Source organism: Poecilia reticulata, linkage group LG22 (assembly GCF_000633615.1).
Source record: "Poecilia reticulata strain Guanapo linkage group LG22, Guppy_female_1.0+MT, whole genome shotgun sequence".
Lineage (NCBI taxonomy): Eukaryota > Metazoa > Chordata > Actinopteri > Cyprinodontiformes > Poeciliidae > Poecilia > Poecilia reticulata.
In genome coordinates this window covers 881,008-896,848 of record NC_024352.1, presented here as the reverse complement: position 1 = coordinate 896,848, position 15,841 = coordinate 881,008, and the positions used below count along the sequence as shown (strand labels likewise).

The 15,841-nt window shown below is 41.3% G+C and overlaps 1 protein-coding gene across 3 annotated transcripts; it reads right to left on the bottom strand.

Moving 5' to 3' along the window:
• Nucleotides 1-331: 331 nt before the first annotated feature.
• Nucleotides 332-12,719, bottom strand: LOC103458081 (glycoprotein hormone beta-5-like). 3 transcript variants are annotated; one of them, XM_017302388.1, is made up of 4 exons: nt 10,055-12,719; nt 9,905-9,970; nt 7,585-7,783; nt 332-1,455 (listed from the first exon to the last, which is right to left on the bottom strand). In XM_017302388.1, the coding sequence occupies exons 2-4, from the start codon at nt 9,931-9,933 to the stop codon at nt 1,264-1,266; spliced, it is 420 nt and encodes a 139-aa protein (XP_017157877.1). In that variant the 5' UTR covers nt 9,934-9,970; nt 10,055-12,719; the 3' UTR covers nt 332-1,263. The 3 variants fall into 3 exon arrangements, with proteins under 3 accessions (XP_017157877.1, XP_008396869.1, XP_017157876.1); XM_008398647.2 differs by having other exon boundaries at nt 9,905-12,719; XM_017302387.1 differs by lacking the exons at nt 9,905-9,970; nt 10,055-12,719 and having other exon boundaries at nt 7,585-8,555.
• Between the last annotated feature and the right edge of the window lie 3,122 nt (nt 12,720-15,841).

The window sequence follows — 15,841 nt, the reverse complement described above, 5'->3', positions numbered from 1 at the left end:
TGTCCTCCACCTTCCTGCATATGTTAATTTATGACCTCCTGTCTTTAATGATAAGACTCCAGGGGTCTGAGCCGAAATTCTCTTGCAGATCCTCTATTCTCCTTTGTACTTTAAATACTTAACCCAGCAATAGTTCTTCGGGTTTTAAATCACTAACACAAACCTGTTCAAGATTAAGAAATTCGTTCTAAAAGTTTTAAACTGTGTTAAACACTAAAAATAGTCATTTTTCCTCAACAGTTGCTATGAGTCGAAATGCCTCATGACGCCTCATTTACCCATCACTAGTGGGAAGGTGTTTGCATGGTTGGCCTTTTCTCTTAGCTTTGTGTCTGCTCTTTGTCTGGGGGACCATCTGATAAGCAGGCAGCATGTGTGTGTGCAGCTGCCACACATTACCTCATAACGTGTGGCAATTCTCAGCTCCAGATTCATTTCTGTTCTAGGGTAGATGTTGGCTAAGTTTAGGTGAAGCGGCACTTCACTTCTCTGCTCTAGGCTGGAGCAAGCTTGGGACTGTGTCAACAAGCAGGCTTTGTCAGTATCAGAGACAATAGGTCTTTAGGGGAATTTAAATTTAAAAAATTCCTTCCAAACAATTATGAATAAGTCAGGGTCAAGGCCTTTCTATTTGGTTAGAATATAGACACTGGATATCAGGACAGTTGACTGTACATATATTTTGGATCCAGGGCTTCTGGTAAGATGCAGTTGTCTCTTCACCAGCGAAGTAAAGGGGAAGTTTGCACACTACCTCCTAATGTCACCTGCTCAAATGACGAGACGCTTCAGCAGCTAACCTTTGCACTCTTTACACTTACACAACAAAACTCCTCATTCTGCTAAACTGAAAGTGGAAAATGCAGTACACTTTGTGATTAATTGTTCTTACGCCATCTCTTTACTCACTTTAGTTAAAATCTTCTTGGCTGGCCCACCAGCATATAGTGGTGGTTTCTAATATGAAGTAATGATGTTGTCTAGTCTATAATGGCCCAAATAGTGAATCTGTATGCCCATGTCTGTTTGGTTCCTTGTTAGTAGAACAGTGAACTATTGAATTTCCAGTGTCAATTATTCTGTCATCATTAACTTTTTTGAAAAGCTCCATCACCCTACCACCTTTAAAACCTCTCAAAAGGTCAGATTACTTCCTTATTTTAATAGTCTGAACTATTATATGTTTAATTCAGGTCATTTGAAAAAAACAACTGAACTGAAATTAAATTTGATATAAGAACTGATCTGAATTGCACCACATTTTCAGACAGATGTTATACATTCAGTGGTGCTTGTCAGGCAGAACCCACAGGCACATCGTAGGGCCACAGCATAGGTGTATATTGGGTCAATGTTGGGCTTGCAGTTGGGTAGTTTCACGCTGACCATGCGTGTCATGTTGTAGGTACAAACTCGCTGGTAAGACTCTATGAAAGGGGACTCCAGCACTGGCTTCTGGAAGTAGAAGACATAAAATAATGTTGATGAATATCAATCAGTCAATCAGCCAAATTTTATTTGTATAGCACATTTCAGCAACAAGGCATTTCAAAGTGATTTACATCATAAAAACAAAAAAAAAAACACAATCATGCAACACACAATGAACAATAGAAACATTACATTTACTCAATTGCCATCATTAAATTTTCCATGATATGGATTTTTAGTCTAGATTTAAAGTCACTCAGTGTTTCAGCTGTTGTGCAATATTCTGGAAGTTTGTTACAGATTCTTGGCGCATTGAAGCTAAATGCTGCTTCTCGTTTGGTTCTGGGGATGTAGAATATTATTATTATTATCATTATTAATAATCATATCAGCAGGAGCAGTAGAGCTCATTAAAAATAACTAAAACTGCAAGCAGTTAGAATTTTATACAATTAAAAATCTGTGTAGTGATTGCCCCAACTAGTCAACAAGTCGATTCTTTACGCTGCACTGACTTTTTATACTGGGCCAGTGGAGAAGTTGTAATCATGTGACAAAACAGATTTTTTCCAAGAAAATAAAAAAGTGAACTAGGTGAGTTCGTCAGATAGTCCAAGTTATATAAAAATGTAAATAATTTACGAAAGAGAAGCTGAACATTTCAGCAAAGGTTGCTGCTGTGTTGTGTGTCGCAGTGGTTAGCCCGGCACCCCGCATATAGAGACTGTAGACCGGGGAGTCCGGAGCCTGAATTGGCTAGTGAAGTAACGCTTAAGAGAAATTTATTTAATCATAGAATGCCATAAATATGTGCATATGTGCTGCACCAATTGCAGTTTTCTGGCTGATCCCTAGTTACCAATCTTTAAAAAGCCTGACCTGCCGATTTTGATTTTGACTGATGTCTGAAATGTTGCTAAATATAGCAAGAAAGTCACTGAGTTAGCAAGAGAGGGGTGAATATTATTAACTGTAAATGTTCAGACCTGACCTGGTGGGCTGGTCTGTCAGTCAAACCTCTCACTGCAGAGCAGAAAAAAACAAGGTTGACATTTAAACCTTTGCTGATAAAAATAAGATTAGGGAATGGACTTCACATCTAAGCATCAGCTGACCACAATCCCCCAAAATTAAGGAAATTGGCGCCCAGAAATCAACTGGTTAATAAATCAGTTGGCCAGTAAATGTATCCTATTATCCTATTATAATGTAAACAGCACTGCCAGAGATGCAATATGTTTATAGCAGGTGTGTGAATGATCTAATGATCGGACTGCTGATTGCAGCCAGTCCACATTGTTAGCAGAAATAGAGGGCCCCAAAACCAAATTTTGCTTGTGGCCCCATGGAGGCTTGGCCGGCCCTGGTGGTCAGTGTAATAATTTGACTCCTATATGTGCAGCTGTCCAACAATTATTAGTATCAGCTGGTGTTTGAAAAAGAAAGTTGAACGTGACTGTGCAACTTTTCAAACTTTTCTCCTACTCACAAAGAAGTCTGTGATAATGTTCCATTTCTTTTCTTTTAATCCTGCATGATACGCTTAGTAAAAGTGGGTTTTTTAATCAATATTTGCTGTGAATATAACTGAAAAAGCCTCTTAAGTTGCTGTGAAGCATTTTGCGCATACTATGACATCACCGAGACTTCAACTCGACATTTATCATGTTGTAGTTGACCTTATAAAATATGAAGTCGTTCAACCCCTAGCGTACATTGCATAATTGACCAAAACAATCTCAAATTATTCCTGGGTGATTGTATCTGTGAGGATTTGAGTTTTTCTGTGTGTTTATTTTAGGTTTCTGTGTCTGGTGAGTCTCTGTGTTGTCCTGTCCTCCCCTTGATTGTTCCCAAGTATGTCTTGTTCCCTGATTACCCTCTGTGTATTTAACCCCCGTGTTGTCTAAACCAGTGTTTCCCAACCCTGGTCCTCAAGGAACACTGACCTGCATGTTTTAGATGTTCCCCTGCTTCAACACACATGATTTCAATTGATGGCTGATTAACAGGGTTTTGCCGAATTGCAATCATCTGAATGATGATTGCAATTCACATATAAATGCAAAGTTATTACTTCTGAATGAATTATACAGAATGGGGAAAAAAGTCAACAATGTGAAAATTTTGTGTCAACGGTTCACTCCTTTATATTTTTTAGGAAGTGAATTATAAAAAAAATACCTCATAACACAACAAAAAAAATTTAGCTTGATTTTGTGAACAATTTAACATCAGCCCTTATGTTGTGTCTCATAATTATATGAAATGTTCAACACAAGATGAAGAACATCTTCTGCTCAACATAAAGTGTTGAACATAAGATGAAGAAAATTTTCACGAGATGATGTTCATCTCATGATGATGTTCTTATGCTGAACATCCTCAACACAAGATGAACGTCTTCTGTTCAACATAAGGTGTTGAACTTATAAGATGTTTTTATGTTGAACATCTTCAACATAAGTTGAAGATCATCATATCCTTCCTACCCCACGTTGAACATAAGATGAACATCCCACATTGATCACAAAATGTTCAACACAAGATGTTCAAGAAAATTTTATAACTTGAAGATGTTCTTAACCATGTGAAGACGCTCCTACGTTGAACATTTTCAGCCAAAGAATTTGTTCAACATAAGATGTTCAACTTCCACGTCCCAAGAGCCAGCTTCTGCAGCCGAGGATCAGACCGCCAGGGTCCCCTCCCTCGGCTGCCACCCATCACACATTGCACCAGACCCCTTTGGCCCCTCCCACAGGTGGTGAGCCCATGGGAAGGGGGACCCACATCTCCTCTTCGGGCTGAGCCCAGCCGGGCTCCCTTTGTAAAAAGGCCACCAGGCGCTCGCCATCGTACCCCACCTCCAGGCCTGGCTCCAGAGTGGGGCCCCGGTGACCCGCGTCTGGGCGAGGGAACACTGAATCCAGCGTTATTTATCATCATAGAGATCTTCAGGCTGCGCTTTGTCTGGGAGATCGACAGGCGGATTGGTGCAGCATCTCCCGGGAAACGGGCGCTGTACCAGTCCGTCGTGGTGAAGAGAGAGMTGAGTCAAAAAGCAAAGCTCTCGATTTACTGGTCGATCTACGTTCCCACCCTTATCTATGGTCATGACCGAAAGAACAAGATCACAGATACAAGAGGCTGAAATGGGTTCCTCAACAGGGTTGCTGGGCTTTCCGTTAGAGATGAGCAGGGGTGAAAGTAAGGGGGTACGGCAGGGTACTGCGTACCCCTAAAAGATTTAGCGGGGGTACGCAGTACCTGTAAGAGAGGGGAGCGCCCGTCTTCTGTAAAAAATCAATGGGTTTATTGTGCAGCTGTGAGTGCACCCACTAATCAGCCGCGACTGATTAGTTTTTCAAGAACAATCTAAAACACGACTTAATCAGTTAATAAATCGCTTTTTTCCCATTTCATATTGTTTCTGAACTGTTCGTGCTTTGCTAGAGCAGGGGCGCAATACGTCGATCGTGGAAGGTTTTGAGTCGATCTCGGCAGGTGACAAACTGAAAGCAGCCAGGACGCTGAGACCAGCACGTCCTCCTCTGACTCGCTTAAAACGTTTGTAACTTTATGAAATAACAACAAAAAAATTAACAAAACGTGTTCAAATTAATGACCCAACAACAATAATAATCTCAGTAATTATTGTTTCAACAAGGTGTTGCGCAATTGTGTGCGTTTTGGTTCCATTACCAAAATAACCAGCAGAGCAGGAGTTTAAAATTAACTAATTTAAGATTAACTAATTAACTAATCAACCACCGCTGTGTTCATGAGAGGCTTATTAATGATTGCAAAATAAATATCAAGCCTGCAAACCTTATATCGTAACGGACTGAATGTTATGTTTTTAATCTCTGGTCGGCTTGTGGAGCGCAGGCGGTTCCCATGGCATCGGGTGTGCTTAAATGACAGAGAGAGAGAGAATAAAAATGTGCGAGTGGKTTAGAGTTGATCACCTGTTCGGGTTGTTTTACCTTTGTTTACCTTTGCTGTTGCGCTTTACAGCCTCTGTAATCTCTGAACGTTCAATAAACGACAAACTTGGACTAATTATCTCGTTCTTTGTTAGTATAAGTCAACAACAAACATCAAACACGGTAAATATGTTTCATTAAGTATTTAACAAACAAATGGCTTCTACAGCAATAATTATGTGAAATTTAATTGCCTAATATAAAAAATAGTTTGTTGCTGTCGGGCTCAGAGTCTAAGAGGCTTTTCCTTTATCAAATAATTTTTTTTGCCTCTTATTTAGTGGAAATATTGATGTTGATGAGATTTTCTCCAAAATAATAACCTTTTTCAACCTTTATAGCTCCACTGTTGAAAATGAGGCTCTAACATTCACAAATGACAGTGAAATAAAATCCAGTCCAACATCTGGTTTGATTCCTCTGGAACCTGTTGGAGGAAAAATATCCCAACTTCACAAGATGTGCTTTTAACAGAGCTCTGTGGTTCCTCAGGGTGAGGAGGCGCCATGTTAGGAAGAGAAGTGGAAACTGCAGGATCTCGTTCTTCCAAACAAACAGGTCATGATGCTGGGCTACTGATTATCCCTCTGTCTGGATACAGGATCAATAGAACCAGTTTAAAAGCAAATATTATATGTTATATTCCAGACATGGAAAACTGGGACGCACTCCATGCCATGATGCTCAGAATTTATATATATATATTTTTTTTATTTATTTAATTTTTTTTCCTCATAGTACCCCCTAGAATTTAAAACTACTTTCACCCCTGGACATAAGGTGAGAAACTGTCATCCGGGAGGGACTCAGAGTAGAGCCGCTGCTCCTTCACGTCAAGAGGAGCCAGTTGAGGCTTGGGCATCTGGTCAGGATGYCTCCTGGACGCCTCCCTRGTGAGGTTTTCCGGGCACATCCCACCGGGAGGAGGCCTTGGGGAAGACCCAGGACACGCTGGAGGGATTATTTCTCTCAGCTTTCCTGGGAACGCCTTGGGATTCCTCTGGAGGAGCTCTGGAACTACTGGCTGGGGAGAGGGAAGTCTGGGCCTCCCTTCCGAAGCTGCTGCCCCCGCGACCCGACCCCGGATGAAGTGGAAGAAAATGGATGGGTGATGGATGAAGATGTTCAACTTCTTATGCTGAAGAGCCCATATAGGTCAGTATGCGCAAACATACAATGTAGCACCCGTTAGTGAAAGGTCTACTCATGGCTTCAGCAAGGAACCAACTAGTTGTGCTCAGATTCAGCATACCTTCATATCCTCTTTACCTAATTTGATTGTATTATGTCTGAGATTATTTTTTGTTGTTTTTGGGAACTTGTGTGATGTGAGGGGTTAGATGCAGATTGAGAGTGCAGGTCAATGCAAATTCAATTCATACATCAATCCAGCTTCTTTGATGTGTGTGTGTGTGTGTGCGTGTGTGTGTGTGTGTGCATGTGGTGGTGTGTGTGTGTATTAAGAAAGTATGTGTGTGATGTACTCTTTTTCTGGTGTTTAAAAGGTTTTATAATTCATGGGTCCAAAATGACCCATAAGACAAACATTGAACCCTAGTGGTGTACAGCCCACATGGAAATATAAACTAAAACAAAGTGTCACTTTTTTAACTGATGGGGTCCATTTAGGAAAAGTCATAAAATTTCAAGTCAGCAAAAGATAGTTTAGGGTATTTTTTTCTACAGCTAAACATGCTACGGGGTCCCTTTTGACCCTCAAGACAACACAAGGGTTAATGTCACCTGTGTCTCTGTGTCTTTGTCGGATCCTCGACTCAGTGTCTCATTTACGTCTCGTCTGCATTCATGTGTTTCCTGTTTACCAGTTGCTACCAGTTATCGAGCTTCAGCCTTCCGCTCAACTGTGCTGCCTGGACTTGGAACTTTTGTGGACATTCTTTATTAAAATCATTTTCACTCAACAACCTGGGTCTATGGTGCCTCTCTCACCACCTGCACACTGCAGTTCATGACAGTATCAGAAATAATATAAACATAATGTCACTATATTCCATGGGATTTTAATGAAGATCTGTACAGTTAAAACAAACAGGAGGCTGAATATCTTTCTCACTTAAGTTTGCTTTCAAAACATCCTAAAAAAGTCCCACATTACCTGTCTGGGTTCACTCTAAGAAAGATATCTTGTTTTTGTCCTTCTCACCTCCCATGTCTCACAGCGCCCCCAGCAGGCATCAGTAGTGATGAGCAAACCACCACAACCAGGCTTCTTGGCAAGGAAGGTGAATTCCCGAACTGCACATCCAATGAACTGCCGCAGATTGACAGCTGATACATCGTGAAGGAAGAGAGGTGGTTGACAGGTCCAAAGGAGAATCCACTTCAGTACGAGTGTAGCTTTCCTGTAGAGAGAAAATTTTATATTGGCAACACTCATTCCCACTGAACGTTTTCAAAAGCTGTGAGTTGTAAAAGATTTACATTTGAGAAGTTTAGAGAGTATTACATTTGACTGCTAAAGAACTGACTTTCAATTTAGCACCCTATAAAAGGACATCAAAAATAGACTATGTCCTTTCTGTCTAAATTGGTTCAGTGTTTTCAGTTAGAATTCTCAAAGAGCCTACCAGACCACAAGCCTATTATTAATAAAGTCAAATTTCCTCAGGCACATACTAAAATTAACAGATGGAGGTTCAACATTAAACTATTACATAATAAGGAATTTATTGAACATTTAATACCTAAGTTAGAGTACTTTATTAAAGTTGGAAGTCTCCCTAATCCTGTGTTTGTTTGAGCTGTTATTTAGGTTCCATTTGTTTTAGCTCCCATTATAAAAAAGTAACTGTAAAATAAAATTGTTAAAATCAGAGTGTCAAATACTAGAGAATGCATTAAACTTTGGAAATTCAAAACAACATGAATTGAGGCTTACACAATGTGAATTAAAGGATCAGTTTAAACGGAGAGTAGATTTCCTGACGCATGTGACGGAACATAAATACTACTAGAAGGTGGAAACCACGTAGATTTTTGGCAGTGATGCTTAAATGGCAAGTAAATAATGAGAACATTGGATAAATTAAAGAAATATTGACCTCACCTGCTGAGCTTACTGACATTTTAGAAGATTTTTTTATATGCATCTGAATGCTTTCCCTACCCCTTTCCAAGGAAGAACTGGATGATTAAAAAAAAATCTTAATATTTCAACTTTACTTCCAGAAGAGATAAAAATATTTGATTTACTTTAGAAGAATTCCATAATGCACTCAAACTTATAAATAAATGACGTTTTTTGGGTATTGATGAAATACCAGTTGAAATATAATTAGATGCTCAATGCCTTTTATTTCATGGAAAGTCCGGATTTCGTTCAGGCAAGCCACAAAACAGCTGAGCACCTTCCCTCTTGACAACCAACGCACATTGCTGTTCAAAAGCAGACTGTGGTAGTTATTTCCAACTTCATCCAGCAGGGTTTTAAACTGGCTATCATTTAAGGCTCAAGCAACAATAAAGTTAATCACACGAATGACCAGTGACATCACTTTGCCAAGGTGCCCGTCACACATCTGAGCACAAAGTGCCTCCTCCACAAACTGGTGTAGAATGCAATGGAAACTTAGGATGGGTCTATTTACATGTTCATGGAAAAGCACCACAAATCCTTAGTTTTTCCCCACCATACACGGAGCACCATCAGTACACACTGAGAGAAATTTATCCATAGGTAGATTTTTTTCATGAGCATACTCAATTAAAGACTTGAATTAATCTTCACTTCTTGTGGACCCTTTTACTGGCAGAACAGCAAGACTTTCGTCACGCAGTGTCACCAGCAGAATATTTGCAATCACACTGAACTGTGACAAATGACTTACGTCTGTTGACTCATCCAAAACCAGGGAGAAGAACTGCGCTACATTTATGTCATGATGGTACGAGCATGAACAGTTCTTGCCAACAGAGGCATGTCTTTTTTTCCATCYATACAGCTTCTACACCCCCCCCCCCCYCTGCCCCCAGGGGGCGTGCCCCACAGTTTGGGAACCTCTGCTTTAAACAACAAACTTTTAGACAACTGTTATCTAAAAGTGTCTAAAATATTTAACCATTCCAGAATTGAAATGACCTAACCAAAAATATGGATCCTATATATGAAAGCAAACTGACAAGATGTTATAAACAAGGAATATTCATTGCAACATCCACGACAGTTTCACCTCATTCAAAAGGGTTAGGGATCTGTCTCCCGCTGCTGTCTCCTGCCTTTCAAACACTATAAAATAGTGCTTTTTCTGTCTTTTCCTGTATTACTCATGAACATTGATCATCTGGTTCATTTTAATAAATACTGAGGTGCTTTGCATTGACAACTTATGGTTCAGTGTGAGCATGTAGAGGGTGAAACTTGAAGCAGGACCTCATGTGTAAGGTTCTGTTCAGGTTTTGCTGAGACAGTGATTATTTCTAAAGGTAATTCTGGTGCAGAATAGTCTTGATTAGCATTTACTCACCAATGCAGCTTTATCCTCCTAAGCGTCATATCATCTGTAACTGGCAGCTTCTCCTTGGGATTAAAACTAACAACACAATGAAACAAAAGGGAAAGTTATTTTTATCTAATGAACAAAAGTCTTCTATTTCCCTCTCAGATGTTCAGTTACTTTCTTCACTGTAGAATTTTCTAAAATGAACCACAATGCATTTCCTTGTGTGTTCCTCAGACATGAGCTCTCTGCCAATGAATCTGACAGAGCAAACGAGGGCTTTTTATCTTCCCTTCTTTTGCCATTCGAAAGCTGACGTCCTCACCTTACTCTCCCTCCCCTGTTGATTCCCTGAACCCCCCAAAGGCCTTTACATGCCTCTGCCCATCTGCTTTAGTCACCAGCTTCTTTCCACTCCATTACCTTAATTAAGGAAAGAGACTGCTCTTTTGTTAATATCCTTCCATCTGGAAGACGAGCTAAAACATACTCTGTCAAAGTTCCAATCTATGTCTAGTCTTACTCCTTAAAGCTCAATTAGCTGGTTCCACAAACAGACCCCACTCTTGTTCTCACATGCCAGAGGCAGTAATTTCACCCGCAGTTTTATATTTTATCCCTTTTTTTGACAGCCATAACCCACACAGAAACAGTAGCTATTTAGAAAATGAGGGATGACGCATGTAATAATAATAATAATCTTTAGTCATTATAGAAACCATGCAATAAAGTTACATGGATTATAATGAAAATGGGTGATAAATAGTACTAAAGGGCATAGGGTTAGGACTCATCTTGTCTCGGCACTGAGGAGAATATACTCGTCCTCTCAAGATATGACCTAATTATTTTCTTATTTTTCTTGTTTCTTTGATCGCATCTCGATCCAAGAAGAGGATTTTTTGTTTGTTTGTTCTTACTTTAACTGCTGCCATTTGGCTGCAGATACAGATCTGCAGCCAAATGGCAGCAGTTGGAACAAATTGTGACTGGGGTGTGAGGAGTCTTTTAAAATGTTCTTGGCTTTCGTGAGACAGCGGGACCTGTGGAGATCTTCTCCAGCTGAACTTACTTAAATTTGTGAAAGTACACTTTACATATACTAAGTATTAAGTTAGTGATTTACTCTTTGAGGCTGCGGGCTCCCCACGAATGGTTCTCAGCCCCTTCAGGTACCTCAAAGGGTATGCACTCTCACTCGAGATCAAGAACCACCTTGGGCAACAGGGACTATCTTTTATGGTTGGTGTATGGTGCTTGCGGTGTGCTCCAGGGCGTCACCTTTTGGTTTGTTTGTGCTGTGTGGGCTGCGTAGAATATGGGTGGCATATTCCAGTGGGTGCAGTTGCTTCATCTGAGCTGGGCTCAGATGAAGCTTGTAGTGAATTGTTAAGTTGGTGTTCATAATCCAAAGGAGGAGGAAATGGGAAGTGAAAGAAAAAAGAAGGGGAGAAAACAGAGAATGTGGAGTGATGGTCGGGATGGAGTGAGAGGGGTAGTGGAGAGGGGTGAGGAGGGAGGAGGGAACGTTAGGTTTAGAGAGAAAAAGGGTGAGGTTAGGGTAAGGATAAAGATTTGGTGAGGGGTTAGGGGGAGAGTGGGTAAGACGGGTGAGGAGGTAGAGAGAAGGGGGGAGGAAAGAGTTAAGTTTAGGTAAGATGAAGGGTGAGGTTAGGGTAAAGATAAAGATTTGGTGAGGGGTTAAGAGGGGAGAGAAAAAGAGGGAAAGTGGGGGAGGAGAGTCTTGGGGGAGAGAGGGGAGGCAGGAATAGTGTGTCCTTGTTAAATGCCGAGCTGAAATCGATGAAGAGGACGCGTCCGTAGCTATCTCAGTGGGACAGGACAGTGGCAACAGCATCTTCAGTTAGCTCTGTAAGCAAACTGGTGTGTGTCGAAGGTGCAAGAAATGAATGAACGAATATGACTCTGAACCAGCCTTTCAATTCATTTCATCACCAATAGGGTCAGAGCCACTGGTTGGTAGTCGTTCAAGCAGGTGATGGGTAATTTTTTTTTTTAGGAATGAGAACAAAGATGGAGGATTTCAGGTAGGATGGGATTCTGGCTTGAGACAGGGACTGATAAAGGATTTTTTGTGAAGATCCCAGCCAACTGCTCTGCACAGTCCCTCAGCACACATCCAGGAACACCATCAGGTCCCGCTGCCTTTGTGGGGCTGACAGAGTGTAGCGAGCATCTCACTTCATATTTCTCCACATTGAGGATAGAGGTGCTTAGTTGCACTGCTTCATTCGGGACAGTTGCCATTAGAGGCTCTGACTCAAAACAAGTGGCTCAACTTCTCTCCTAGTGTGATGTCACCTGCTCCATGGTTGGTTCTGTAGTTCATGTGCTGGATTTCCATTCAAACCTGCCTGCTGTTGTTGTTGTCCCTACTCTCTTCAATGCTCTATTTGTAGTCCATTTTAGCTTTCTTGATCCCTCTCCAGTTGCTCCGTGCCAAGCTGTAGAAGTCCTTGTCCCCAAACTTGAAAGCAGTGTTCCTTTCTTTAAGCAGCCACTGAACTTCTCTGGTCATCCATGCCTTTGTGTTTGGGAAGAACCGGATGCGTTTTTTCACTGTAACATTGCCAGTGCAGGTCTTGATGTTTAAATAACACTGTCAGTTAATAATTCCAGGTCTGTCTGTTAAAAAATGTCCCAGTTTGTTCTTTCAGAACAATTCTGCAGCTGCAGAGAGGCATCACCAGGCCAGCTTGTGATGGTTCTTATTAGGGACGCTGTATAGGGGGGAAAGTTAGGACAATTCCAAGGGCCTCTGACCAACAGGAAACCCCCCACTGTTAGAGATTTTTTGGTATTATCATTTTGTTRTTACTTTAGTTCATATTCAGTCTAATGTTCAGTTTAAAGTGTTCTCTTCATTCTGTGTGTATAAACTGACCTGGAGGCCCCATCTGCCTGTGTCTTCATGTGAAACAGTTAACTGTGTGTTTCCCAGACCTTAAATTACGTTTCCACAGGTGCCTTCTTATTAACCAGAATACTCCCTGTTTTAGAAACTGCCTGTGTGCAGTAATAAAGTGTCTCTTACCTATCCTTCCTGTTTCTGCTTGATAAAAGACAAGCTATAACCAAAGGTCTTCAGACGCTCAGTGAACTGCTTGGAGGAGCAGTTTGCTGAGTCTTCTCTTGCAAAAACTTGGTCATAAAATTCATATACGTTGTCTGTGGTTCTTTTAATGAAGGTTCAAAAGAAAAATACCCATCATTATTTGGTGCCGAAACCCGGGATCTCTGATACCGACCGCTGTCAGGCAGAGGAAGACGCGCTGAATCCATGCATGGCCAGAAGTCATTTGGACCTGGAAAGAAAGACCCAGGAAGTAAATTCTTCGCTGGGCCAGCGACATAGGTCCGACTTTGTCTGCCAATGGCGGAGTGACAAGATCCAACTGGACAACCCGAAAACTGCAGAAACGTAGGTGAATTTTAAAATGGCTTTTTTAGAGGTTTGCGTTCCCTTGTAAGATGTCGCTCTGCTAAAACTCTGAGGTCTGAGAATCCTTGTTAGATGTCGCTCTGCTAAAACTCTGTTCGAGGAGACCCCATAAGGGCAAGTCCTCACCGGATAGGAAGTTTGAATTTGCTGTTTTGTCATTGCAGTGTGGCTTTGGTCTTGTGCGACGGGCGAGATGTGGCTGGTGCTGAGTTCTCTGAAAGTATAACTTATTGTCTTCTCTGAAGAACCACACCGAAGTCTTGTAAATCCTCACTCGTTGAGGGCCCCAACGGGGATCAAAAGTACATGCTGTCCAGATTTCCTGGCAGCACTGTACACATGTCAAAGTGGAAAAAGAAATATGGAATAGATGGGGAATTAAAATTTGATCAATGGCAAATTGTAATGAAAACTTTGGAGAACAGTGTAATGGGAAAAAGAGGAAGAAAAAAGGCAAAAAAAGGAGGAAGAGTTGAGGTGTGCTAAATTATGGTTAAACGAATCTAAAAACTTAATTGTAGAGACGGAAGAAAATAAAGTCATTCCAAGCACACGGAGAGGTGTAGCGGTGCGGGGAGAACAAGCTCCTGCAGTCACCCCTCCCCCTGCAGTCACCCCTCCCCCTGCCGCTGCAGCAGCTCCGTCTGCAGTCCCAGCAGCACTACTGTACTCCTCACTAGAGGAAGGGACACAAAACTTATATGTTTTTAGACCCTGGACCTTAGAAGAGGTCAGGAAGGCTGTGAAAGGATCAGATGTTTTTCACCTGGATGAATTTGGAGGTTTAAATACCTCTGCCTTTTGTAACAGCCAGACGAAAGACAGCGGAAGAAGCAGAGGCAGAGGAGGTCACCATAGGCGACAACCCCAAAATAACACCCTACAAAATCCACGCCATTTAAATGGCTGCTGGATTTGTGGCAATACGGGTCATTGGGCAAGAAACTGCCCTTCAAAGAATGCTGCACGGGGCGACAAGAGGGGTGGAGGAGCGAGGAGACAACAAATAGGAGAAATCCTCAGCGTGATCAGACTCTACCACACCCCAAAAACTCAAACCACCAGACCAAATTGATGAAATGGTAGAGATATGTGCATGAAGTTTGGGACACGTTAAGTAAAACCATAAAAGAAATTGAATTCCTGTAAGACATCAGTGTATGCTAAATAATTTTGAATGTTACTAAAAATTAGGTTTAAACCTCACAAGTGAGAAATAATTTGTTTTAATACTGATGTTTGTTTTGTTTTGTTGTTTTTCTTTTTGAGCATTCCTACACTTTTAAAGAAAAACCAGTAAAGAGAAATAAAAACATGGGAACGACGTCTTTGTATGCTAAAAGTGGAATCATGACTTTCCAGAAGGAGGAGAAGCTGGAAAATGAAACTAAATAATAAAATTCTCCTCAGAGAACACTGTTTAATGTATTGTGTCTTAATCAGATTATAACAGCAACTTGGTGAAGTGATCCTTTGGCTGTCTATCTGGAGGGGTTAGCGGTTGGAGTAAGGTACCGACCTGGACATTATCCAGCCTCATGTCTCTCTTAGGCCTTGAGAGGAGGGCTGCCCACTGACTTCACAGTCTGCAGCACTGAGATCAACAAATTTAGAGAAATTCATTGTTCTCTGGTGAGACGTGATCAGATGAAATTAACATAAACTTACATTCTACATTTTAAAGGTTAATATTGTACAGAATAAAAGCAACTGGAGCTTTTAGCATGTTTCATGTGTGAATAAGGAAATGATTTATGACTTCTTAAAACGTTGGGTAATAAGTTGCTAAAAAACTATACGATGAAAAGACAGAAAAGTTATATGGAAAATGTACATGAAAAAAAAAAATCCAGGAAGATGAACAAACCCTAATTGACTCTTATTTGCTTCTTTCGTTTTCCTCTGTCTGAGCCTCGCTGCGGTGCGTCTGACCTCTGACCTCAGCTCAGACCTGTCCTACYGATCAGATGACGTCCCTCCTTCATCACCAGCCAATGACGGTTGATAAAGAAGTGAAAAAGGACAGAACAATTTCTACCCCCCGGGCACTGGCGGCACTAAAGTGTCTGCTGATCCGAGTTCCTGGGCATCTGGGAAATGCCATGCAGCAGACTACTACATGGAGTCCTGCTGGACATTTGGACTGGAACTATATCTCTGTGTTTGGCTGCAACTGAACTTTTACAACCCTCGCTGGTTTACTCTTTGGCATCAGCAGGTCAGGTTTCCCGACCTGACGAAGCCCATGATCCAGTTCCTGTCAGGATTGGCCTGGTAAACGCCAGGTTGCTTGCAAATAAAACTTTTATTCTTCTGGACTTTTTTAGTCACCAAAACCTGGATTTTATGTGTGTGACTGAGACGTGGCTGAGTGTTGGTGAATCTGAGCTTTTACCGGTGGACTGTTTTTATTTTAATTCACCACGGACTTCGGGGAGAGGGGGAGGCACAGCGACTGTTTACAAACAGGACTACCGATGTAAGCAGTGTTTTCTACAGAC

Coding starts and splice junctions, on each gene's coding strand:
- LOC103458081 (XM_017302387.1), bottom strand. CDS start 7,818: ATGAGTGTTGCCAATATAAAATTTTCTCTCTACAGGAAAGCTACACTC. Junction 1,456..7,584: donor GGCGCTGTGAGACATGGGAG/GTGAGAAGGACA, acceptor TTCTACTTCCAG/AAGCCAGTGCTGGAGTCCCC.